The 25,546-nt window shown below is 49.5% G+C and overlaps 10 protein-coding genes and 1 non-coding gene across 11 annotated transcripts; 7 read left to right on the top strand and 4 right to left on the bottom strand.

Annotated features, from left to right (window-relative positions):
• Positions 1-100: 100 nt before the first annotated feature.
• VFPPC_09707 (NmrA family transcriptional regulator) lies at positions 101-1,159 on the bottom strand (the record flags this gene model as incomplete). Its single annotated transcript, XM_018288197.1, has 3 exons — positions 101-426; positions 486-906; positions 986-1,159. The coding sequence occupies 3 exons, from the start codon at positions 1,157-1,159 to the stop codon at positions 101-103; spliced, it is 921 nt and encodes a 306-aa protein (XP_018141216.1).
• Positions 1,160-1,723: 564 nt separating this feature from the next.
• Positions 1,724-1,924, top strand: VFPPC_09708 (hypothetical protein; the record flags this gene model as incomplete). Its single annotated transcript, XM_018288198.1, has 1 exon — positions 1,724-1,924. One exon carries the CDS (start codon positions 1,724-1,726, stop codon positions 1,922-1,924), a length of 201 nt encoding a protein of 66 aa, XP_018141215.1.
• Positions 1,925-3,522: 1,598 nt separating this feature from the next.
• VFPPC_09710 (MFS multidrug transporter) lies at positions 3,523-5,363 on the bottom strand (the record flags this gene model as incomplete). The annotated part of the gene is made up of 2 exons (XM_018288199.1): positions 3,523-4,439; positions 4,502-5,363. 2 exons carry the CDS (start codon positions 5,361-5,363, stop codon positions 3,523-3,525), a joined length of 1,779 nt encoding a protein of 592 aa, XP_018141214.1.
• Positions 5,364-9,946: 4,583 nt separating this feature from the next.
• VFPPC_09712 (deuterolysin metalloprotease) lies at positions 9,947-11,556 on the top strand (the record flags this gene model as incomplete). The annotated part of the gene is made up of 6 exons (XM_018288200.1): positions 9,947-10,157; positions 10,222-11,130; positions 11,199-11,210; positions 11,268-11,343; positions 11,401-11,421; positions 11,475-11,556. The coding sequence occupies 6 exons, from the start codon at positions 9,947-9,949 to the stop codon at positions 11,554-11,556; spliced, it is 1,311 nt and encodes a 436-aa protein (XP_018141213.1).
• A 411-nt stretch (positions 11,557-11,967) lies between these two features.
• Positions 11,968-13,266, bottom strand: VFPPC_09713 (protein kinase-like protein; the record flags this gene model as incomplete). The annotated part of the gene is made up of 1 exon (XM_018288201.1): positions 11,968-13,266. The coding sequence occupies one exon, from the start codon at positions 13,264-13,266 to the stop codon at positions 11,968-11,970; it is 1,299 nt and encodes a 432-aa protein (XP_018141212.1).
• A 2,262-nt stretch (positions 13,267-15,528) lies between these two features.
• Positions 15,529-17,979, top strand: VFPPC_09714 (patatin family phospholipase; the record flags this gene model as incomplete). The annotated part of the gene is made up of 2 exons (XM_018288202.1): positions 15,529-15,792; positions 15,856-17,979. The coding sequence occupies 2 exons, from the start codon at positions 15,529-15,531 to the stop codon at positions 17,977-17,979; spliced, it is 2,388 nt and encodes a 795-aa protein (XP_018141211.1).
• Positions 17,980-18,326: 347 nt separating this feature from the next.
• On the top strand, positions 18,327-18,416 carry VFPPC_17319. The gene has a single exon. It is a non-coding gene; the product is annotated as a tRNA-Arg (tRNA).
• A 1,794-nt stretch (positions 18,417-20,210) lies between these two features.
• Positions 20,211-21,136, top strand: VFPPC_09716 (mitochondrial peroxiredoxin PRX1; the record flags this gene model as incomplete). The annotated part of the gene is made up of 2 exons (XM_018288203.1): positions 20,211-20,551; positions 20,812-21,136. The coding sequence occupies 2 exons, from the start codon at positions 20,211-20,213 to the stop codon at positions 21,134-21,136; spliced, it is 666 nt and encodes a 221-aa protein (XP_018141210.1).
• A 985-nt stretch (positions 21,137-22,121) lies between these two features.
• VFPPC_09717 (hypothetical protein) lies at positions 22,122-22,881 on the bottom strand (the record flags this gene model as incomplete). The annotated part of the gene is made up of 2 exons (XM_022428670.1): positions 22,122-22,296; positions 22,340-22,881. 2 exons carry the CDS (start codon positions 22,879-22,881, stop codon positions 22,122-22,124), a joined length of 717 nt encoding a protein of 238 aa, XP_022284240.1.
• Positions 22,882-23,138: 257 nt separating this feature from the next.
• VFPPC_17999 (hypothetical protein) lies at positions 23,139-23,456 on the top strand (the record flags this gene model as incomplete). Its single annotated transcript, XM_022429663.1, has 2 exons — positions 23,139-23,286; positions 23,332-23,456. 2 exons carry the CDS (start codon positions 23,139-23,141, stop codon positions 23,454-23,456), a joined length of 273 nt encoding a protein of 90 aa, XP_022285223.1.
• A 1,560-nt stretch (positions 23,457-25,016) lies between these two features.
• VFPPC_18000 (hypothetical protein) lies at positions 25,017-25,542 on the top strand (the record flags this gene model as incomplete). Its single annotated transcript, XM_022429664.1, has 2 exons — positions 25,017-25,135; positions 25,188-25,542. The coding sequence occupies 2 exons, from the start codon at positions 25,017-25,019 to the stop codon at positions 25,540-25,542; spliced, it is 474 nt and encodes a 157-aa protein (XP_022285224.1).
• Between the last annotated feature and the right edge of the window lie 4 nt (positions 25,543-25,546).

Here is a 25,546-nt window from a genome sequence, read left to right on the forward strand (position 1 = left end):
AGATTTAGTTGGTCAAGCTATATCAGGACCGTGTCAATCAATCTGGATTCATTAAGATCCTTCACCCTGTACCATTACCAATTAGAACCGTTTTGTTTTCTCAATCCCACTTCTCCTTGTTCTCCTCGACAAATGCTTTCCACGAAGTCGGCTTATCCTGTCCCAACAGCTCAAGACTGTCCTTGAGATCAGCACCAGCATAATATCCCGGCTCCTGGAGCAGGAGCATATTCTCCATCAGCTCCTCTGCCGCGGGAGCCGGGAGGAACGACTTGTACATCTCATGGGGCACCTCGCGGTAGGCAACCTTCTTGCCGGTGACTTGCTCAAACTCAGAAAGAATGCGGGAAGGCGTGTAATAATCCGAGGCGGCGCGGATTATTTTCCCGTCGGTGGTATTTCTGAGAGCTGCCTTGACAAAAATTCCTAAACAAAAACGTGGTCAGTCACTTTTTCCTTTGACCAAAGGAGACTTGCTCACGCACCAGTATCAACAGCAGCGTCGAATAGCGGAATCTTGGCTTCATCAACCTTGACACCCTCGGGCATGGCCCAAGCCCAGCTGCCGTCGTCCTGCTTTCGGAAGAAGCTAAAGAAGCCGCTCATGAAGACACCGGGCTGCACAAAGGTAGAGTGGATGCCACTGCTGCGAATGTACTGCTCAATCTTGGCCTTGCCGTCAAAGTGAGTGACGTGGCTGAGCTTGCCGTTGCTCGCCTCCGTGACATTGATGAGCGACGAGAAGATGAGGTGTTTGACGCCAGCGGCTTTGGAGGCATCCGTGACGGCTTTGCCTTGAGAGATTTCAATCTTGTCCGACATGGTTTCCCAGAAGTTGGTGACCATGAAGACGGAGTGTGCGCCTTGGACAGCGGGAGCAGCAGCTTCAGGCGAAGACATGTCGGCCTACATAATTGTCAGTCAGTTAATCAGTCAGGGTCGTCTTATACGGACTTGTGAGTTTGTGATGCAACAGTGTACGTACCTTGACCATTTCGACACCTTTAGCACTGAGTGCCTGTGCAGCGGGCTTGTTCACATCGCGAGTAACTCCGCGTAGCTTGTATTCCTTGGATAGAACTGGGTCGGCGAGAACAGCTCTGATAACAGAACCGCCTTGGTTGCCAGTGGCGCCGAAAACAGTGAATATCTTGGACATTTTTGTTGATGGTTTGTTGCAATTTGTTCACAGATGGTTTTTATGTTTGCACGTTAAGTCCTGATGACCCGTTTTCTTCAATTGAGTTGTTGAGAAAGTGGTGATGTAAAGATGAGGGGTTGCTGTATGGCTTGTCGATATCTGCATCTCGTTGGATGCCGTTCCCTGCCCATATTTTATACTTTCCCATGTCGGTCTGCATGCAGCAATCTCTACGCCCAAGATAAACAATTACTAAGTTATCAGGAACACGCGTATGTCTCGATACCTAGTCGGAACTACGAACACACGGTCCGCGAGGTTCTATTCACTGGCCAGAGCTGACAGCAACTGATGATATTATTTAAGAATTAATCAGCCTCCGCTATGGCTTGGATGCTACTCTGCGCATCATTGCAGTAACCCTTTTGGCAACTCTGCCATGGATAACTGTGGATCCTCGCGATTCGCGTCAAAGTTGACCGTTGGGGCTGATTCAGCATCTTTGTTGGCATTTGACAGGTTTTAGTTGGCAACCCACACGGTTTCTCAGCCACTTCGGACTTCGGATCTCAGTGTCCAGCGATGGCTCAACCAACTCGAAGCTTGTTGGAGATCAGCGGAAGCTTGGTTCCACAGAACAGTTTGAAGCTGTTCTTGAACGCGGCCCGAAGCTGCCCTAACTTAGTTGCCCTTACTCATGGCAACGATCATTGCGGATATCGTGGAACAGAACGAACGTGGCCAAAACACATCGAGCAGTTAATTTGTCAGATCGTGGGATAGATGCGGACGCTGAGTCGTGTCGTGTTGGTGCCTGGCGAGCAAAGCTTGCTCGAAATACCAAGGAGCCTGCTCTTTAATTTGTGTTATAGAGCAGAAGCCGCAATTGAGTTTCGTTTTGCGGTGCGAACATGACCGCATTCTTTGCAATCAGCTGTTTAACTGTTTGTTTCCAATGAAGAGTGACCATAAGAGTGATGATGAACTTCAGCCTTGCAGCAAACATGGTTGAATACACGCATAACTTAATTACTCAGAGCGGTTACATATCGCAGCTTAGTCGCCAGAGTAACAATGTTCATCTACAACTAGCAAATCATTCGCAACATGTTGCCCGTGCATTGACCAATTCAGATGTGGAAGTTGGCAACTCCGACACCACAACTCTCTATTGCACTGCACATAGCCTGCAATTCCATCCTGCTTAGTCGCGTTTCTCCTTGAGCAATCAAGGCATCCATCTCAAACCAACCACCAATTGCAGTTCGTGACTTTGCTCGTGTGCAACCGCATGTACGTAGAATGCTTCTGAACCAACACTGCCAATACTCTCTACTTCACCCCCGCATCCACAAACACACCGCATGTTTTGTATACATCCCGATATAGATGACACTTCATTATCGCTAGTAATTGCTCATAATTGTAATGGTAACGAACCAAGAACTGAATGACCGTCGAGAGCCCGGGTGCTCAGTAGTCCTTGCTGACAAGAAGTACTTCCACGTCGGTAACTGGTTTATGAAACGAACACTACGGAAGCATGAATGGCAATCAGTGTCCGATAATACCGTCATAATCCCTTCGACAACATATCCCCAGCGATGGAAGACGGATGCTGCTATTTTACGGTTTCTCCGCAAAGAGACAAACATCCCGCTGCCACCTGCGGAATGCACCTTTGAAGACGACGGGGCGTTTTATCTACAAACGCAATTTGTGGAGGGAGTCAGCATGAGAGAGCTAAACCAAGATGAAAAGGAAACAGTGATAAAGGAGCTAGAACAACATGTGGTAACTCTACAGTATCTACGGTCGGATACCCCAGGTGTGCCCGGTAAATCGCTTTTATGCGCTCCCCAACGAGTCCAGAGTGGGCAGTGGAAACCCAACAGCTGCTGGAGACCGAGAGACGGAAAAGCGGATTATGTATTTTGTCATAACGACCTCGGTCAACATAACGTGATAGTTGACCCTGACACACTCAAGATTAATGCCATCATTGACTGGGAATTCGGCGGATTTTGGCCTTCGTGGTTCGAAAGACCGTTCTGGAAGCGGCCAGGGCCGAGTGTGCCGTTGGAGGGGGAAGAAAACGATGTTCAGAGATGTCGTGACTGGTTGATGGATCACGGTGACGAAGTGGTTATGACGCATTTCGGTGTAAATGGGTAGAGTGAGCGGTTTGGCGAGGGTGTTCTAGACAATCTGGTTCTGCAGCATCTTAACATGCATTTACAATAAGCACATATAACACGATAGTCAAAATGAGAACGTGATACCAGCGTGCTTTCATCACGTAGCTACAGTTGAACTCATCACGCGTCATCATTCCAATTAAGATTACTATGTACTATTCCGATTGGTATCATACCCGCTTGCTATGCATCAAAAACAGATTTCCTCGACCACTTCGACTTGGCCCTCACCCGCTTACCATACTTGTAAAACACAAAAGGCACAGGAATCAGCAAGGCCGCAAAACCACCTGTGATGCTCGACCCCGGCCCTACGCCAATGTTGTGATACAGCGGTCCTACAACCAGCGGGAATGCGCCGGCGAAACAAGACCGCAAAAAGGTATTTGCTGCGACGGCTGAAGCGGCATATGCCTGAAACGTATCAACCAAATAATTCAACGCTGCTTGGAAGATGGTAAAGAAGCCCGTGCCGAGCATGATGAGCCCGAAGCACGGCGCAATCCAGTGAATGCTTGGATCGGCGGTCCAGCCAAGGAGGAATTGACCGCCGCTAAAGAGAACGGAGCCCAGCATCATGGGAGGTAGCCTCTTCTCGGGAACTGCTCTATTTCCCACCGCATGATACACTTTATTGTACAAGGTCTGGTTATAAACGTTGAGGCCACAACCAAGCATCGCGCCAATAAGGATACAAAGAAACGGCAAAGTAGCAACAAGAGGCTGCCAACCGCGCAGTTCGCCAAAGATGATGGGAATAGCACCAAGCTGCATGTACAAAATCCCATAGCAAAAGCTAGCGTACAAAGCCATGAGGAAGCAAATCGGCGTGCACAGAAGCTGCACAGGTCGCAGCAAGAACTTTTGCGCCAGCTCGCTGACGCTGACGTCCCATTCTTCGAATTTCGCATGCAGCGCCCAGTTTCCTGTGTCGTGGCGCAGGCGCCGGGCTTTGTAGACGAGGAGTTTCTGCGGGTAGCTTTCGTCGATGAAGATGATGGCCACGATGAGGATGACGACTTGGAGGATGCCGGTGAGGTATTCGGTCCAGCGCCAGCCTAGCGAAGGTTGCTCTACCACGGCTGCAGAGACTATTGGTCCTATTATAACAGTTAGCAAGATTCTTCTTTCATCGTTTCAGGGTCAAAACAGTTGGACGTACCTAAAACGGGACCACCGACAACAGCCATTGCATAGCCAGCCATGGCAATGCCTCGCCAAGCTGGGGAGTACAAATCCCCCAGCACACCACCAGTGTTGGTTACCGGCGCAGATGCAAAGAATGCGCCCCAGAATCGCGTCAGCATGAGCGTCTGGAGATCCTTGGCAGTCGCACTACCAAAGCTGAAGCAGATGGCGATAAACATGGGCACCATGACGGCGACGCGACGTCCATAGACTTCACTCAGCGGCGCCCAGAGCAACGGCCCGAGTCCAAAGCCAAAGAGGTATAATGTCGTTCCGAGGGTGGCTACCTGCGTTCCGACGTGGAATTCCTGCGCAATCTGTGCAGTGCCCGCAGAGTAGGAAGACGATGCCCATGTCGCCGTCATGGTGACGAGTCCGTAGAGCAGTGTTGTTGATGCCTTTTTGTTTGTCACCCAGTTTAGAGGGTGATAGGGATCGTCTGGCCCTTCAAAGTTGACGAGTTCAGCCTCACTCGTGGGAACATGGGCAAGAGGATGGCTGAACTGTGGAACTGGCCGCGATCGTATTCTGGAGATGATGGTGTCGCGCCGGGTCACGGTTCTCGCTAGACTTCCCGTGGTGGTTGCAGCAGACTCTGCGCGCCTTCTTCTAGAGCTCGAGTATGATGTATTGGAACGCATTTCTCGCAGCGTAGGGCGGTGCCCGTCGAGGTCTTCCGATTTGTCGTCATCGTCAAAGTCGGTATCTTCGCTGGTGGCGCCTAGTGACGATTCGACGTCATGATGGTTTCCAAGGTGGTTTCCAAGGTGGTTTCCGTGAGGTGCTTCCGATGGAACGGGCAACCTCTCTGGTTCATTATTCTTTTCGTCCGACATGGCAAGGCATTGAATCAAGAGTCTTAATCCCTTCTTTCTACTCCTCCCCAAGATAGAACAATGTGAGTGACGAGTTCGTCGCCGTCTATTTAAATGGCCGATAAACTGGGTGAAGCCGGGCCGAAAACCGGCAACCAAATCGGCCGACGCCGGGAGTTGGAACCTCTCTGCCTTTCATCAAATTGTTTTGCTGCCGAATGCAAGGCATTTGTTTGGTTCCTTTTTGCCCTGTCGGCATGGAAATGCCGCGGGAATGCTCCGGACATGACGTCATTGGTCAAAATCCCGGCGACTTACCAAATTTGGATGGGAAAATGTCTCCTTTGCATCAAGAACCTGTGTGGGTAGCTATTTATTTACCGGAGTAGCCGAAGATGAAATCTTTTTCGACAAATAATAGATGCGGAATACGAAGAAATTTGGCATTGCTGACTCTGTGACCAGTAATAGTTTTTGTCCATGGATAAGTCGGTTTACGAGATAGCCGATGATCCACCAACTAAGGGTGACACGACAATTGACGAACTACATGTCGTTTTTCGCTTTATTCCATGGCACAACAATTCACAGCTACAAGGGACAACGGAAATACGCACTCAACACCGGCATACAAATGTGCTGGTGCAAAATGCACTTTGACAAGTAACCACATTGCCACATGTCTTTCAAGGCCGGTATGCAGAATAATCTTGTTAAGCAATATATATCCATCGGTAATGACAGTGTGAGGCTAAGCTCCAGTCGAATAAGAGCTAGAAGACAACTCCAGACATCACCGCAAAGCACCATTCCTCAACACAATTCCCCGGAGTCTCCCAATTGGACCCAGTCAAGCCTAGTCCTTCGTAACTTTATTAGCATATTACTTGCTATCCATCTTTTACTAAGTACTTACTCGAGAAAGCTAAGTATCGTTAGCATGTTATCAGCGAATATTCTCCACAGGGTATTAATAACTTACACAAGATGCAAGCCCCTATATCCCAAGTCCCATTAGCAGGTCAACAGCAAAAGCTCAAAGGTAACAACTTACATCACCATGCTCGTGGCAAATGAGCTACAAAAGTATTAGTACAACCAACATTCAATTATGACCAGTCAGCAACGTACTCCGTGGCAGCAGTTTCTCGTAGACACGCAGGCTTCACCTGGCTTCTTGCAGTGAGGCTTCTTGGCATCGACTACTGCCAATGTGGCCAGAAGCATAGAAAAGATGGCGAGCTTCATGTTGACAATAAATTGCAAAGAGTATGAATGAATTGGTGAGATTCTAATTTGTTTTGGACTTTCGTTGAGACAATGATGCCTTTTATACCTCTATCAACAAGTGTTACATACATACGTCAGTCTTTAAACAGAATATCTCGTAAGCAAGTGGCCAGGTAGTTTACTTCCTTCACGTGGATGCCGGTCCATTTTGCGCATTGTCCAGAGCACATCTAACGATAGTTGATCTTCATGCAACCCATGTTGGTGAACGAACTCTGCATGTGTCCCCCGCGACTTAAACTGAAGCAAATGATACTCCACGTCGAGAACCCAACTACGAGCAGCTACCTTCTGGTTCGCCTACGATCTTGTCCCTGTTTGGCTGTTCCCCTGCCAAATTATGATGTAAGTTGGATCAACGTATCTATGATAGTATGTTTAGTTGCGAGTGAATGGGTGCCGAAGAAGCCCTTGTTTCTGGTAGAAGGATTCGTGTAAGCTTATGTGCTGAACTCCACGTCTATCCGGCTCCCGCTCCGGAACTCGGGATGTTCAGAAACTAACCACAGCCTTATTTGTAAGCGCATGGTTGAGCCGAGACCTCTGAGTTCCAGATTTGTCTAAATTAGAGCAAATCACCGTCACTCTAGCCAACTTTCGCTTAATATGGAGTGCAACGGTGACGATCCGTCCTCAACTCGTACGAGCTGCGCCATCTTGGACCTGCCGGCCGGCATCTCAGCCTCTCTGGCATGGAATGTCTTGAGACGGCAACCTTGATGCTTCATAGGGGGTACAACTCGACTTACTTAATTGGGGATTCCGCTGAGTTGGATCAGCACCAGTTGGATTCACGAAGTTGACCGTCTCATACCTGCGCATTTTGCCTAGCGGGTTGTCCTCAAGTTTGCATGATTGCTGAGAGTAGGCGTTACTGTGGAACCGGACATGCAATCCATCAGCAGTTTAGAAGCTGCAGACTAGTACGTCGTACTTGGAGGCTCATTCTCGGAGCTTCAACTGAAGTCAAGTTGTATAATTTCAATTTGAGCTAGAACACAGGGCTTGGATACTGCTTTGTGGTTTCTGTAGATCCATCCTCCTTCTTCCCTTATGCAGAAACAGGCGAGGAATGCGACAGGGCAAACCCGTTTATGTTTGATCGATACTTAATTTTGTTGGCTTTGCTGTTTCGGATGTCGGAGCGAGAATTTCTAAAGAGATCAGCGCGTTGCATCCCAAAGCGGCAAGCGACCCTGGAAACTAACAGTTTAATCTACTTAATATTTACGGGGTCCGGCATGAAGTTTGTAGTATCAAGTCTACTAACAAACAAGACAGCGGTTACAGAAATTTAAACAGATACACCCAGTAGGCTGGATAGAATACACGCTTGCTCTTATGATAACCAAGAATTTTAGTCGGGCTATCCTCTTAGATAGGATTCTTAGATCTCTTAATTATATATTCGTATAAAAGACGCACAATTGTTAATAAATCGAAAACAACGAGACAAAGTGCCGGGCTATGCTGTATCATCCTGGATCGCTTGATAAACACCTTCTCATTCTGGAAACCCAGCCCTGCAATAGTATTTCTAGTCCAATACTTCAAAGGATTGATATGCTTAAATCTGTTTGATGATCCTTACCAAAACATACAGTGTAAGCTTACTGATTGACAACTAAGAGGAAGAAGACGTTGATCGATGATGAAACAACTTTGAATTCTGATTGTACAGAAAATTCTAACTATTTAACAGCATCCTTCCTGTCGCATTTACAATTCCACGTACTCATCAAGTTGCAACTAGCTGCCAACCTCACCTCAACACTTGACTCTTTAAAGAATTATCACTACAATGTATCTTAAGCACGCACTCGCCTTCCTAACATGTGCTTTGGCCATCAACGCACAACTCGTCAAGGAAAAAACACTCGAGGGCCGCAAATGCGACCGAGCCGCCTGTCATAAATGCGTCAACCTTTGTCCTCTTCAATGTCTTGACCCAAGAGGAGGAGCTGCTTGCAAGGCCCGGTGCCGTATGTTAACCACACCAGCCCTTGACTATGGACATATGCTAACATTACGTTTAGGAAAGGATTGCTTCGACGAGAACGGGTGTGGTCTTTGTTAATACGGGTTAAGGGGTTGTCTTCGGAATGTGACTTGGAGAAGGACCTATGATCACAAGTCATTCTTCACTGTGGACTTGCTTACACACTCAGACTCCCATAGTCGTTGCTAAATTGATCCCATTATAATCCTCGCTTTTTGGTATAGCTTTCAGCTCCCGCATACATTGCTTCAGCCCACCTAGGCAGCTATTTGAAGTCTCCATCTTACATAATGGAAGGCATCTGGCTCCGGGTTTGCGCGAAATATGTATTCTTGTTCAACCCCATATTGAACCCAACCTTTATGACTATTATGCAAAAAGATGCTCAATTTCAGTAGTGTGAATCTAATTCAGGACCGAACTAATTTCCATACATACCGTCCTTGAACCATTTAAATGTGTTGCTCTTGAAGAATCGTAAAGGCGACTCCATCGCAAAGCCGGCCAATGCTCAAGTTCCACAACTCTACCGCCACATTCTCCCACAATATTGTCCTTTAATTTGAGTGCCTCTCTTTAAGCTTCTCATTACTGTTGCCTTGTTGTAGTATACACCTCTATTCCTAAGTACTACACATACAGTAACGTCTGCAGTGATGCCAAAACGTCAGTGCCAACATACGCATGGCATGCAATGTGGTCACTGCTTTCCAGTGGGGGACTAAAATTGAAGGATCGCTGGATCAAAAAAACACCTTCCGATCCTGTAATGTAAGTGGTACAATTATCCAAATTCCTACAATGGTGCTTCCCTCGGTTGGGCCGAATGGTGTATTCTACAATAATGGTCGCAAACTCGGCGGTTCTATAATCTTGTACCAGCCAATATGGCTCCTTCTTGACTGCTCGTATTCCAATCTACAATATCAGGCAGTGTCTCCGATAGGATTCACCACCATTATACAGTGACTCGTTCCACAATATCCACAACTTCCAGAATGCGTGATTAGGCACCACCGCCACATCTAGACGGAATCTTCCCACAGCGTCAACTCCCCGTATGGTTCGGAGGGAGGATCATAAAACGCTCTAGACCAGACAAAAGAACCATCTGTGCAGACGTAACGATTCTTATGTCAGTGAAATGGCCCGTGAACCTCGTTTCAGAAGCGAAAGCCTGCGGGCTCACATGAAAGGACTTGACACGATATTTAAGTGTTCTTTAACCCTTTATCCAAAGCTATATTTTCCTTTCTTTTTGACTCGCAAGCCCAAGTGAACATCTTGGTCAAAGGAATTCCGTCTTTACTTTACAATGAAGTTGCCTGTTTCGCTAGCTGCGTTGACAGCTTTGGCTGTTGCTGCCCCAGCTGCTGGGGCTGATCTGACGGTAGATTTGAAGCTCGTTGGCAACACTGAAGTCAAGGCCGTTATTACCAATACAGGCGACAAGGATATCAAGCTGCTCAAGACGGGCACTATCCTTAGTCAGGCACCTGTTGAAAAGGTCCTCGTCACTTCCAACAGTATGTTGTAGTCCATGTTTGCATGTGTCAATTACATCTATGGGTCATTAATATTTGTTCCTAGATACCCGCGTCGGCTTCAATGGCGCCTTGGTCCGCGTCATTCAGCAATATCTAGATGATTCGGCGTTCCAAACTGTTGGCGCGGGCAAGACGGTCGAAAATGTCTTTGATCTAGCTGCCATGTTTGACCTGTCTAAAGGAGGACTGTACACCGTCCAGGCCAACGACTCCATCTCCGTTGCGAACGAACAGAACAGGATCACCGGGTCTATCCCATATGCTTCCAACGTTTTGGAAATTCAAGTCGACGGCTCCAAGGCGTCTGAATCCCGCACCCTAGCGTACGCCGACTTCAAGCGCGCCGTTACCCGTTGTGATGGCGATCGTCGAAACGTAGTCACAAACGCCATGCACCGGTGCCGCGAACTGTCCGCTGCGGCTCAATACGAAGCCGCTCAGGGGCAGGCATCTCGCATGGACGAGTACTTCAAGAGATCTGATGAGAAGACTCGCGGTACTGTGAGTGATGTGTTCCGCAAGGTCGGGGAGGTATGTTCGTCCATGACGGCAGGGTACGCACGCCTCTACTGCTACGACGTGCACAAGGGCTGCGACGGCGGTGCTGTTGCCCTTACGTATCCTGGACAGAGTGACATGGTTCTCTGCGATACCTTCTTCAAGTCGATTCCCCCTTCGAACAACCAATGCCACGGGGGTGATCAGGGCACAGTGCTCATCCACGAGGCAACTCATCTTTCTCAGGTCAAAGGAACAGGTGACCACGGCTACGGCTACGATTCCGTGAAGAAGAACTCAGCAGATGTGAACATCAAACATGCTGATGCGTACACGTACTTTGCCAAGTCGTTTTACGAGTCTTGCTCAAACAGCGGTGATCCCAATAGCTACCAGGTGTACGTTTGCAAGGACACCAATAAGAAGGGTGGATGTGTCGGTGTTCGCGGAAAATGTAAGTTCTCAGGAACATGGACTCAGGAACATGGATAGAATAGCACAAATGCTAACTTGGATGTATAGTCGGCAAATGCGGTATGTATTGCGACGCGGCAGTGTCTTGGAGGAAGTGTTGAACTAATTTTGTTGCAGCGAACCTCCCGCTTGACTTTAACAATGCGGTTTCTTCCCTAGGTGGAAGTTATACTCGCGAATGTACTGCTTTCAAGTAGGTTTACCATTGAATGAACATGCGTGGAGGCATTATGCTAACGAAGGGACTTAGGGACAATGACTGCAAGGGCCAGTAAGTATTCATGGTTTGCTCTACACAGCCAGACAACACTAACGAGTCGATAGGAACCTAAAAATCGCAAAGGGACAGCAGATGAACAGTTTGCCCGCCGGCATGAACGATCAAATTTCGTCGGTACGTTGCTAAATCTGAATCGTTGGGGCTGGCTGCCCCGAGATTGTGAATGAACTACTGTAAACATGGCCGAAAAATGCTACAGAGCATCATCGGTACCCCTTCCGATTATGTTGTATATATTGTCGTAGGAAGATATCTAGGTATCAGTTGGGTCATAGATGTAAATACTGATGGATCGAGATGATACATGCCGCTCGCACCACATGTCCCTTTCTTTGGTCTATAGTTGTCACTCATTTCCTCTTCTTTGTTGATGGACTCCTTGATGTTTCGGAATCTATTTCTGTGTACGCTAGATCAGTGGTGGGGAATAGGCCCTTTGACTGCGTTGGACTGAACATACACCCACCCACGGAGACATTGTCAAGGGGAACAGATTGTAGCATTCTAATCCAATTGAGTCTCAATATGTGATGGTGTTCAGTCCCTTGTTAAGTCTCCGTAAGCCGGCACAGGCGCCAGTTCGCCCCGTTCTCGCGAGGCATTTGCCAAGCCGTTCAAAACTACAGTCTCAGCCTTTTTCAACTGATCCGCCAGACCCTCTGCCTTGTGTCTACCCGGAAGCCACCAAGGAGCTACGTAATTCACCACCATTTCAAGCCAGTAGTTCCTATTCCAGATTTCCTGGTCCATGGAGCCGATGGGCGTTGCGATTCCCTTCTCTTCCAGTCGCTCTTGGTATGCTGTGTATAGTGTAACCGGCCAATCCGCTCTGTTGTCAATGCAATCGTTCAAAAACTCCTCCATCGGGTGGAAGAAGCCTGCAAACTCGAAGTCTACAATTCCTGTAATTGTTGGCGGCTGCCCAGATACAAGGACATTGCGGGGGGCGAGGTCATAATGAGTGAAGACAAAAGTACGGCCGGACTGGTAGGCTGCAGGTGGCAGCGCAAGCTTCATCTTTGGGAGATCGTTGTCGATGAAATTTTGAAGAATCGGGAGCAAGTGCCTATTTGGTGCGTATGTGTCGGTTGTTGCGAGTTCTCTCATCTTCTCGCCTAAACGGAGCTTCTGATATGTGTTGACTGTTTGCACAGGTTCTGGCGGCTCAAAGTTGTCCATGACGATGCCTTGTATGATAAGGCTGTCTTTTGTGTCTTTCCCTTCCATTTCTTCGCTCTCATCTTGCGGGGGTAGTTTAATATTACCGCATCGTGGCTGAGAGGGAATATTATGTCGCCAGTCTGAAACGATATCTGCCAGTTGTCTGCCCAAGACTCGACACGACTCATCATTCAAGTCGGATACTGACACCGTGGTGCCTGGTACTTTGGTCGTTAAGATCCAGCCACCATGACTATGTCCATGTAGTTGATGTGATGCTCCAATATTTACTTGGCCCGTCTTGTGAGCAGTTGTAAAAGAGACCATCTGGCCATCGTCTGACCAGGCGAGAACACGGGGAGACGGTATTTGCGGACAATGTTTTTCCAATTGCTGCAGACATGCTACTTCGTTTTGAACTTTGCTGGCTCCGAAAAATCTGCCATTGATCTTCAAGGCGACGTCTTGTTTGGTATCGTCCGTGTGTAGGAGACCAAGAAAATAGATGCGGTTGTTGAACGAGTCGGATGTAGGAACGGCAGAGACACTGATTAGTTTTGATTGTGGGAAACCAGACTTTACAATAGTTTCCATTTCATCGCGCGACATGGTAACGCCGGCATTGGGTTGATATGGGGGCGTTTGCGGCCGTTCAATCTGTTGGTCTTGGTCCATGATGTTTGACGGAAGGTGAGTTGGCTTATATGTGTATATACAATGGTGAGACTCACATCAGTAAGAGTGATGAGTTACGAAAATTGGTGCAACTTTGGAAAAGATCACGGCGAGTTTATATGAACAAGTCAGCCAGTCCATTGAACTAAAAAAATAATAGCAAATCCTTATTCAGCTCGTTCTGCATCTCAAAGTTTCAACGTCAAGAAGGCTCAATTGGCCAAATGAGGAAAGAGCGATTGACACATTGGTGACTCATCCGGCAGGTGCATCACCTCACTGGCTGTGGGCAACTCAACTCGTAGAATAGAAAAACCCATGTCGTTGATGGAAAAATAAATGCATCTGTGAGGTTTTCATCAGGCGGATTCCTACGTATCGGCAGGTCTTACTGTCTTGTCACTCCGAAATTGAGCATACTGCCGTCTGAGCCGTATGGGGGCATGAGTTGAGTTACTTGGCAGCCTGAATCAAGGTGGAGGCTAGAACATTGAACAGCCACTTTCAAGAATCAGACATGTGAACTGGTCTGTGTCAATATGTCCCTGGATATCAAAGATCAAAAGGGACAATATGTAAGGGCAATGCGAGACTTGTGCATGGCGTTTACAGTGAAGCTTGTTGTCTTCGAATGTCATGTTGCAAAATGCGATGGCATGTGAAAAGGGTTGAGCCCTTCCAACCAACTGACGACTCCAGTCAGCCACGACAATGAATGTGTGTGTTCGTGTTCGCGCCATGGTTACTTTGCCCATCCACGATGCAGCAGGCTCCGAGAGGGATTGGAAATGGCGGCCAGACATCCAATAATGCGGTAGGGCTGTATGGTCAGATGCTTGCTGGGCCGGGGATAAGATGAGAGATGGTGGCCATGATTGAGTGAGTGAGTGGTTGTGGATGGTGCGGGTGGCAGATGTCAGATCAACATTAAAGCATGTTGATCAAAGTTGTACGATGCAATGTTCAAATATCCGGTTGGCTTCGAGTGCACCAGCAGTGCGGTTTGATGGCCTCTTGCAAGTCATGTTTGCACAGGATCAAGATGTGTCTGGTTTGATTCTCCCAGTTCTCGGCTCCTCTTGGATCGAACGGAATTGAGATCTCAACTCTGCTCTGCTCTGCTCTTTCCTTCTCGGTTGGCGTCATACAACAAACTGATCCCTGCTGGGGCCGCTCTTGGTGGCAGATGGCGGTCAGCAGACTCCAGATGTCTGGGGCTGCGTCACTGGCGCTCACATGCATTCATTTGATGGCCCGTTGTGCTTCTCCATATCCATCCATGCTCAAGTCCATGGTCAAATCGTCACCACTTTTCCACTCGATCCGCTCCATCCATCCACATTGACCCATCCATCCAACCATCCAACCGTTCCGCTCACCAGACTCGAATTCCAACACAGGCCACATCGCCATCCTTGTTGCTGCATATCCGCTCCATGTCCATCCAAGGCATTCAGCAGACCACATCCGTCCATTGCATACTCTACCGACATCCCTTTTCTTCCATCCCGCGACGCACACGACTCGTCTTACCAGACTCGACCCGCCTCTACCCCAAGCCTAGCAAGCCCAGCCGAGCCGAGTTCGACCCCAGATTTAGTGCACAGGCTTCGTTTCGTTTGCTGAAGTCCTCCGGTTCGGAAGTTAAATACAACCACTACCATTCCAGCCTTAACTTCCCGACTTGCACTTAAACTTCCAGAACTCCAACGGCCTTCCCGACCAAGCCGTTACACCACCCAGACCTCGTCGATACTGTCTGCATCATAGTCACCTGTTGAACGGAAACTGTGCGTCAGCCACGGCATACCAGCCCAGACCAGACAGACCTTTGTGACACCAGATCCAACGTCACCCACGCCGCCACTTGGGCAACATTCGCAACCCGCTCTCGGCCCCCAATATCCAGTGCTCGATATATAAGATATTACCGCCACTCTGGTTCAACTTAGCTGCTGTTGCTGCTAGTGTGTGTCACAAGCGACTCCAGTCCACACATCAATTCTAGCAGCTCCGTCTGACACTCGTTGCATCGCCTTTCAAGCCCGATATCCTGACCACTACCCCTCGAGTGCAAGGCAGCCCGCGTAGGCTTGCTGACATTACCCCGGATTCCGCTTGCCACTGACACTAATCATCCGGGGCTGCCAAGCCAGCGCGTACTGCTCCGTCTTACACCATATCATGGATTAAATTAAGCCGACGACCCAACATACCCGATCAAGTTCCCGCCGCTTGTCTTGATAATCGAGGTCGCTCCGAATGGCTGATCTTCTGGTGACAGCCCACAAGGCTCCTGGCCTTCATGTCACAGAAGCCAAAACTCTACCCCGGGCTGAGATAAAACTAGAGAAGCTTTCATCCCAGCAAGCCAGCGGCCGCACACTACGGAAAGTTGTATCCAGAACATTAAAGGATGCCAACGATGCGCTCCTTTCCTGGAGGGATGGGTTGACTGCTGAGGAACGTCAACGAGCTCGACTAAAAGAAGAGAGAAAGGCCGTCCTCTCTGCTCACATGAAGACAGTACGTTGACCCTTTCAGTACGGTTTATTGGGCTTATGGTACTAACATCAAATGTGATGACAGGCTGAAACTTACTCACAATGGAAAACAGCTGCTACAGAACTTGACACCCTAGAGGGCAATGACAAGTGGAAGAGGGATACCGCATCAGGCGAATATGATTTCCTGCTTATTCAGGAACGCCTCCGCGCTCTTGATGAGGCTCGACTCAGCAACGACATCAGGTCCATGATGCACCTCATTCGCACAGAGCTCAGTCGCGATCTCGGGGGCATGGACAGTGTCGACTTGTATCGGCATTCTCATGCCGGCACCAAGGAGCTGATAGAACGCTATGTTGAGTCGGCCATCGAGACCATCGACGCTATCGTCGCGCAGAGCGCATTAAATCGTCACACCATCGAGGTCAAGGATCTCTTGGAGGGCATGTTGTATTCTCGACAGAGCTTTGGCCGCAGTGCATTGCTGCTTTCAGGGGGAGGAACCTTTGGCATGACACACATTGGCGTTCTGAAGGCCCTGTTTGAACAGCAGCTGCTGCCGCGCATCATATCTGGCGCCAGCGCAGGAAGCATCGTATGCGCTGTCATGTGCACCAAGACAGACGAAGAGATACCCGAACTTGTCAGAGACTTTCCATACGGCGATCTGGCAGTTTTTGAGTCAGAGGACAGCAACATTGGCGTCCTGGGTCACTTGAAGCGCCTCTTGACAGAAGGCAGCTGGTCCAACATTGAGAACCTCACCCGGGTGATGCGAAGTTTGACGGGAGACATGACATTTCAGGAAGCGTACAACCGGACTCGACGCATTCTCAACATTTGCGTGTCCACTGCGTCAATCTACGAATTACCCCGACTCCTCAACTACGTCACTGCGCCGAATGTCATGATTTGGTCTGCAGTGGCCGCATCTTGCTCCCTCCCGCTGGTGTACACCTCTTCGCCTCTGCTGGTCAAGGATCCCATCACTGGCGAACATCATCCCTGGACGCCAACTCCGCAGCGATTTATTGACGGATCCGTCGACAATGATTTGCCCATGACTCGCCTGGCAGAAATGTTTAATGTGAACCATTTCATCGTTTGCCAGGTTAATCCGCATGTTGTGCCGTTCCTGTCCAAGGACGACGTTCTTCCGCAGGACAACAAACCCACGGCTCCAAACACATCGCGCTCCAATGACGTTGACTGGACGTATACCCTTACATCGTTGGCAAGAGACGAGGCTCTGCATCGGCTGCAATTCATGGCTGAGCTGGGTATCTTCCCCAACTTGATGACCAAGTGCCGAACAATCCTGAGCCAGAAATACTCGGGTGACATCACCATCTTACCAGAAATTGCCATGAACGATTTGCCGAAGCTACTCACGAATCCTACGGTGGATTTCATGCTCCGATCATGCATCCTTGGCGAAAGGGCGACTTGGCCCCGGCTGAGTCGAATAAAAGACCGTTGTGCCATTGAGCTTGCGCTGGATCGGGCCGTCCATCACCTCCGCACCCGGGTCGTGTTTTCCGAGAGTCAGAGGAATCTACGCGAGATGAGCACAGAGATGGGTCGCATGCAGATAAACATGATGCCTACTATTGTCTCTCAGTCGCCCGCGCCGATTGCTGGCCACTCGGCAACTAGCGCAAACCAACCCCGGAGACGGCGTCGATCCGGCGGCAGCGTCCAAACACTACCCGATGGACGGATTGTGTTGGACATGGGCATCACAGACGATGAAACGGCAGCTGAAGAGCGCGATGAATTGTTATCGAGGTCGCAAGGCAACCATTCCCCGACTGCTCATCGCAAGCCGCGCCTCAAGAGATCCAGCAAGAGCCAGATCAATGTTCCACAACACAAAGGACTTGCGACAACAGCTACCACACACGATTTTCATGCGACTCCCGAATTCAACTTTTCGCGGCCGCCGAGCAAAGGAATGGACAACTCGAGCCCTATCCGTCCCAGCTCAAGCAGATACACGTACTCCCGGCCGCTGACACCTACCATGTGGTCCGAGCGGATGGGCAGGCTGTCTCGCGGGGAGGCGACGTCGCCAACGGATGACATTGAAACCAGCGAGCTGGATCACTCGAGCGACGCAGATGCCGAGCAAGCTACTGAGGAGAGCGACCCGGATCCATATGATGCTGTGGCCAGGAGCGTATCTGTGAAGAAGGGAAGACGATGAACACTGTTATTAGGGAAGGCGGAGGTTTGCCTAATGCTTTGCGAGATTTAGTGGTGCCATTTCGCGCAGGATGGGAAGATCTGGCGTACCTAGGATATTTAGACCTACACGGACATATTTATATACTGCATACTGCATGTATATTTAGTCTGCTTACTACAGCATGAGCATGGTTGGAGTTTAGAGCATTGCAATACAAGCCTATAATGTTACCAAATAAATGTCCAATTATTGATGCCGGTGGTCGAGCCAGCGAACAGACTATTTGTGGATCTGGGGTTGCAAAAGCGAAGTAATTGGCAGAAACTGGCTCTTAAATGAAAATAAGTTCACAGCGGATATACCTCGGCCGCGTGGCCTAATGGCTAAGGCGCTAGATTTCGGTTTTCGCTCTCCGAGCCCTCTAGAGATTCCAGGTTCGACTCCTGGCGTGGTCGATTTTTTTGTATGCAACGGCAATTTTCTTTTATTCTTTTTTTTGGTCTAATGGTCATTTTTACGAGGCTACCAATGACTGGCTGACTGACTGCCTGGTTTGCATGTGAGCCGACTACTCCGTTGAAGGTCGTGTAAGCAGACTGTGGGTACGCTATTGGCTTTTATTTTTATTTTTCCGGTGCGCTGTACTTGGTGTGTGTATCAAAATTTGTTGTTTTCTATTACCAATTTCACGATCTTAGTTTTATAGACACGTGATATATCAAGTTCTGGTTTTTTTGTGACTGTTGTGAACATTGAAGCTGTCACTGATGATCCAACCTCGGGTTACGAATCGATGACAAGAGCAGCATCAGGATAAGCCACTTCATCTCTATTAAAAGGCACCAGATAAGATACCAAAAGAAGACATCGTGTCATCATTGAATTACTCTTGGCACTTACATATGGCACAATGACTCGATACCTGAGACTTTGTTGCTCCAGGCACTACCTTTATGCTTGACGATTGACCCATTTACCCATTTAGTCAGCCTCGCATAGAATTCGACCTAGAACTGTACCTGGGTAGTTGGAAGTAATTATCCGTCTTAGCACGTCTTACGGACCATCGGCGTGGCTGCTGACGCTTACACATCGCAAGAAGAAATGATATTAACCGACTTGCTAGCAGTGAGAGTGGATAGAGGGACAAGTTCAAAAATCACAGAATATGCCAGCCTGGTGATGCCCGTGAGACAATTGTTAAACATGCAGTCAAAGCTCGCTTCTCACAATGGTGTCGATCGGCACTCGCGGGAGGTCGGACCAGTGTCATATTGCGTGCTTTTGCGAGCTGCGCCGACGAGCCGGGGCATTCGCACATCTTCCTCTAACAACTTCAGAAGAGGGTGAGAGGTGTTTATCCACATTCACCAGTTTGGGACAAGGCGTGGTCCTTTCGCCCATTGCGTCAGCGAGGCTCGGATGGCAAAATCGAGGGAAGGTCGAGTGGTGGGCCAATGGGCGATGGGGGACAGCACGCCATCGATGTGGGCGCTAGTTCAGGGACGTGATGTGATTGATGTGGGTGAAGTTGGAGGAGTTAGTAAGTTGCGTAATACAGAATGCAGTTGCTTCAACTTTGTTGCTCAAAGTAGGTACTGTAAAATCAACAGTAGTAAGAAGAAGAAGAAGAGGAAGAAAAAAATAAAAATAAAAGAAGCAAATTAAGTGTCCAGTCCATCATATCAAAAGTCTAGATGAAAATCAAGTGAGACATGGTGAGGGGCATGGAGGGGCAGACTCAAGAAGCTGGAGGAGGGGAAGACGCCATACAAATGGAGGGGCAAGCATCATCATCCAGCTGAGAGCTTATTGCAGCTCCACGCCCAGAACACAGTCAAGATGATAAATGGAGCTTTAAACTCACTGGCGTCACGGTGGTGTGGTCCATTCCGCTCTGGGACAACAGCTTAGAAATTGGCTGATGCTTGATGCCCCCGAGATGTAATTCGCCGTCGTGATGAGCTCCCGCCAAGGAGGCGTGAATGCAACGGTGGCTGCTGGCAGCATGTGGATATCTTGTCGTGGACATGGAATCAGAGAGATGAATTGGCACGCCATCGGCGCCCATCAATACACTGTAATCGAATGTGTAAATCTAAAGGGTCGGTGTCAATCCTGAGGTATAAAGGCTTGTAGACCACCACCCCATCCGATCGAGCTTCTCGATCTTTTTTCCCTCCTTTCTTCCTCCCATACCACAACACTTTCTACAAACTGTGTTTCTACTCAAATCACACACACTCACAATGGCTTCCACCACCACCCTCCGTCTCGGCTCCAAGGCCCCCGACTTCACTGCCGACAGCAACATCGGCAAGGTCGAATTCCACAAACACATCGAGGGCAGCTGGGCCATCCTCTTCTCGCACCCCCAGGACTTCACGCCCGTGTGCACCACCGAGCTCGGCGCCTTTGCTAAGCTCGAGCCCGAGTTCACCAAGCGCGGCGTCAAGCTGCTCGGTCTGTCGGCCGATACTACCGACAGCCATGCCACTTGGATCAAGGACATTGCTGAGGTTACGGGTGGAAATGTGCAGTTTCCCATCATTGCTGATCCTGACCGTGTTGTGGCCAACCAGTACGACATGTAAGTAGCGGAATGTTTAGCCTTTTTGCTGCTATTGTTGTTTTTGTGGTTGTTTTTGCTGTTGTTTTTGTGGAATGGCTGTACCTGAATATTGGGGGAGTTTGGAGGTTGGAGCTTAAAGGTTCATCACCGGTTTCACAAGATTCTCGATACTGCCAGCTGCGATTTGCGATTCTTGTTATCTCTGCTGCTTTTTCTTTTCAGCATTTTTTCCGTTCTCACTCATTTTCACATCTCCTACCACATACTAACCCCCCCAGGATCGACTACCAAGACCCCACCAACATCGACAGAAACGCTCTCCCTCTCACCATCCGATCCGTCTTCTTCATTGACCCCAAGAAGACCATCCGCACCATCCTCTCCTACCCTGCCTCTACCGGCCGTAACGCCGCCGAGGTTCTGCGCATCGTCGACTCCCTCCAGGCCGGTGACAAGCACAAGATTGCCACTCCCATCGACTGGGTGCCCGGCCAGGACGTCATCGTCGCCAACAGCGTCAAGGAGGCCGAGGCCAAGGAGCTGTTCCCCAACCACCGCGTCATCAAGCCATACCTCCGATACACTGCTCTCCCTCAGATCTAAGTGTGGTGAGGTAATAAGCTGGCCGAGTCTCGGGGCGTTGTGAAGAGCGGGCCAGGCGGGACAGTGAAGCAGAAGCAGAAGAAGAACAAAACCACACAATCTTCATAAATAGTTAGCGGTCGGTGGATGTATACCCATCCCCTTGAAGGGCAACAGGAATCAAAAGCGAGCCATTGATGAATTGATGAATCAAATGGAAAGAAAGGAGGACTGGCTTTTGCGTGCGTAATGGTCACGACATAATGAAGAGGATCAATCCACTAGACTGAAACTACCCTAAATACCACAATCAACTTTTTTTTGCCCTCCATTTTTGCTCCTTTCAATTTCGCGTATCGTTCGCATGAGTTCAAGTCCTGACATGTGTTGAGCGATTTGGTGGCATTTTTGGAGCAATTTGATTGACGGAGTGTTTCGTTTCATCCCAAGTCCAGAGACTACTGAACAAGGTGTGGGTGCTCAGGCACATTTACCGATGTTGTGTTCGTCCGGTCAAGCATGAGGCAGAACTGCTTGCATCCAACTAAGCACTTTGAGTCTGGTGCATAGCCACAGTTTCGAATGCGTGCCTGCCCCGCGTTGAAAATGATGATTTCCATGCTCATCAAATGACTTCATGCGTCAACGTGTTTGATTTTTGACGCACTTTTATTAAGGACGGCGGCCCCAAGGATCGCGAGGGCTGTTGAGATTGAAGCTTCAATGCGCACTGTAGAGAACAGGAGAGTCAAGTTTGCCATGCGGACTGCTCCATGTTTAACTCGTGTGGTCGCCCGCGGATACAGAATCCTGGATGTGATAACCACGCATATTCTGCAGATCATATAGACGCTATTATCGATAATGCCACGCATCGTGCCATGATTGCATCACGCTCTGGGGACGGACCTCTGTGGGATTGCTTCACCTAGGATTGCCTAGCATCTCTCTCGTTAGTTGAGCCAATGACGCCTCGAATCTGTACCTTTTGGTGCATCATTCTTTGTCATGAGTTCGGCTCATGACCACTATTCTGCCCGCCTGCTGTTGTCAAAACACCACGAAATAACCAAGCACATGAACGAACCTCGACCCCTCTTCCATCTTCTGTTCCAGAGTACTCCGAGCCTTGCATGTCTTGCCCTCCCACCCCTGCACCGAATTGCTCAATTTGACTCTCCCTCCGCGCCGGGTTCCGCTTCTTCCTTTTTGCCATGTGTGTGCCCCGGAGCATGTTCCTCTTCACTGGGTCGTGAGACCCTCATGATCCTCAGCGCTGGACCCTCTGGACCCTCTGGACCCTCCGTACCCCTGGCTGAAGCGTGTAATGTACAATACGAGTTGCGGTGCTTGAGGTTGCGACGTAATTGTACTCCGTATCGAGTATTAATATCTGTATGCAGTTTCAGTGGTCGGTGATGGGTATTGAGCATCGACAGACATGACAAGCGTCTTGTCTTGTCCGTCCCTGTCTGGACAAAGGCGTCAAGTTCAATGGTGCTGACTCCTTGCACTTGACCATATTGCCATGACAGAACCATGTAACGTCCTTGACTGGTTGGTACTTCCCAGGCTGCATTCGTGCATGAAAGTGTCAGGGCATCCAGGTATTGGCCTGAGTCGTGACTTCCTGCTGTGTTTTCTCTCCCCAATCTGACCAACCACTTACTATTCCAGGCAGCTCCTTCCCACTTTGCCTGCATTTGCTCTTGCGTTTGCATTTCGGTGCACGTGGAATGAAGAGGCTTGCATACAGTATGTTCCATTTATCCAATTGATAGGTTAGAAAAATCTACCCTCGTCGTAGCAAATCTGAACACGGGATAACTCCAGACGTCAGGGAGTCTCCCGTGTCGAAAATTCGTCGTTGATCCTCCTCCTTCGATTCCCCTGACGGCCCACTGAGCTTGGCAGCCGATTGATATTTCTGGACGACATCTTTGGCAGGTTCCAGGCCATTCACCCTTGCCGACCACCAAGGCTACTCAGGTAGTCTGTCGCCTTGCAGACATAGCTTCATTCAATGTCCTTTCTGTCATTGCCCATGCATCTCAACCGCCTTGAGTCGATTCCTGGTCCATTGCATCACTTTAGCAGACCCTCGTATGCTTGGCCAACCAACTCTCCAACCAGCCCCGAAGAAGGCCAAAGCAAACCAGCTTCGAGGTCAGGCCCAAGTCTTCCCCCCTTGTCACGTCCTTGCTAAACCGAAAAAGCCCCTCTCCGAAGTGTGCACTGGGCGTCTGTGCGTTGCCCTCGACCCGCGATGAGAGCAACCAGAAACAAGCCAGAAGCCAGCCAGCCAGCCTCAGCCCCACGGGCCACCACGGGCCACCAATGAATGTGGATGCTCATGAGCCATCACCATCTCTTCACACCAAAAGTCCAATATCACCCCATTCTGTTCTCAGCCATTTTCGTCAATCTGTTGCATGGGCGGTGCAATCCCCGTTTCCCTTCACTTTTGTTTCTACTGTAACCATTTGATCTTCAACGCAGCTCTGTCGGCTGGCTTGCCGGGGAGGAATCCTTTTGCCGTTTGGTTGCCGGCCAACTTCAGCACTTCGCCGGCACTGGTCCCTTTACGCATACTTGACGCATTCTCGACCGACGATCGCATTTGGCCAAGCAATTAGTCGATATCACCGCATCATCTGGCGCTCCGCAGGTCAATAGCCATTCCGCTCCGGTCCATGGGTAGGGTAGCGCCTGGCCTGTCGTTTTCTATAGGAACCAAGGGTGCCTAAGCGCTAGGCCCCTATCTCTCTCTCTCTCTCTGTCTCCCGCGCTCTCTCCCTGCCTGCGCACGCCCGCCAACCACCTCGAGTAGACGAGAGCCTAAGTTGACTACGGAGTACTACTCCAGCAATAGTCAAATTTGGTCTGGTGGCCTTTGGCTCTGGCCCAGTCGGTCAGTCTGGTGTCTGGTCGCAACCCGAACCCATAGTGTAGATTACGTTGGTCTGGTGCAAAGCTTCGACGCTTAACCACCAACCTGCAGTCCTAGAAGGCTTTTCTTCTCTTTTTCTTCATTCGGTCTGCAACCCCAGCCTCAGACATCCCCCTCGCCTCAGGACTGACGAATCGAAACAAGACTTGACGCGAGTCGAGCCTCAATTCCAATATCACTGGGACCGTTGTATAACGGCCGGCGCAATTATCCAACCAGTCCCAACCCCCCTCCAGCGACGTCAGACGCACCCGAGCACACAGGGCACAGACACCAACCTGCTTCTTCTTTGTCCGGTCTGGTGGTTCTCATTGTCGAAACGGAGCCATTCGCCGCCCATCCGGCCTTTTTTGATTTGACAAGCCTCTCCACCGTCGCCCCCATTAGAAACCTGGCCGCCTTGTCGGACGATTATCCACGTTGGTGTTCCTTCATTCCCCAAAAAAGCCCAGACAGCTCCAACCGACGACGCCAGTGCTGCATACAGCGAGCCCTGCCTTGCCTTGCCTTGCGCTGCCTTGAAGCTTTTTTCTTCGCGCACGCCAGCTCGCTTGTTCTCCCTCTCACTATCCTTGAGTCGACGACTTCGGCCTGTCTCCATATTGATAGTCTCGTTCCCTCCATCCGGACGGACTCTCAGACTGCCGCATGTAGGTACACATATTCCTTGTCTTATTCCCTCGCCCGACCCGCGGTCCAAGTTCTTCGAGCCCGCCACGGCATAACCCAGCCTTGGGCATTCTACAGATCTGGATCAGCCCGCCTGCTTCATATTGATTTCGCCGCGTTGCTGTTACCTGTTTCTTTCCTCACTTTCTTTGGCTACCCATGCCCTCATCTGCCAAGCCATCAAATTCAAGCATGATAGCCCCCGTCCCTAATTTGTTTTATTGTGGTTCTCTCTCTTAGCCCCCGGCGCCTTTCACCATCATCCCCAACGACTTCTTTGTGATGCGGCGCTTCTCATTATCTCAAGCTTTTCTCTCGTTTTGTTCCCTGTCTCGTGGCAGCCCAGAGCCTGGTCGGGGCCTCACTTTTGTCTTAGCCAAGGCCACTGGTTTTTGTTCTTGGCACCAATATTAGGTCCGTGGACGGATTACTATCTGGTTCTGTTGCCCATAGCAAGGCCAAATTGTTATGTCTCTATAGCACTGGCCTTCTTGCGGCTTGTATCCAGCTATTCCGCATATCTGGGAGCTCAGAGCGTACCAGGGCGAACCGCACAGCACTTCTCACTGTCCAAAAATACATTGTTGTGGAAACATTACCGAAACCGGGTTCGAGAAGCATCACAGCCAGTCACCCGTATCCGCCTGCTTGGTTTCCTTCTTCTTTTCTTCCTGTTCTTCTCAATTTATATGCCACGAACCCTTTCACACGCCGTATGCTGTGGGAGATTCGCTTTTTGCCGAAACTCATACCCAATCGCATACATAACCTGGCACATTATTCGTTTAGGCGCACTCTGCTGCTCTAGCAGA

This window comes from Pochonia chlamydosporia, chromosome 6 (assembly GCF_001653235.2).
Source record: "Pochonia chlamydosporia 170 chromosome 6, whole genome shotgun sequence".
NCBI lineage: Eukaryota > Fungi > Ascomycota > Sordariomycetes > Hypocreales > Clavicipitaceae > Pochonia > Pochonia chlamydosporia.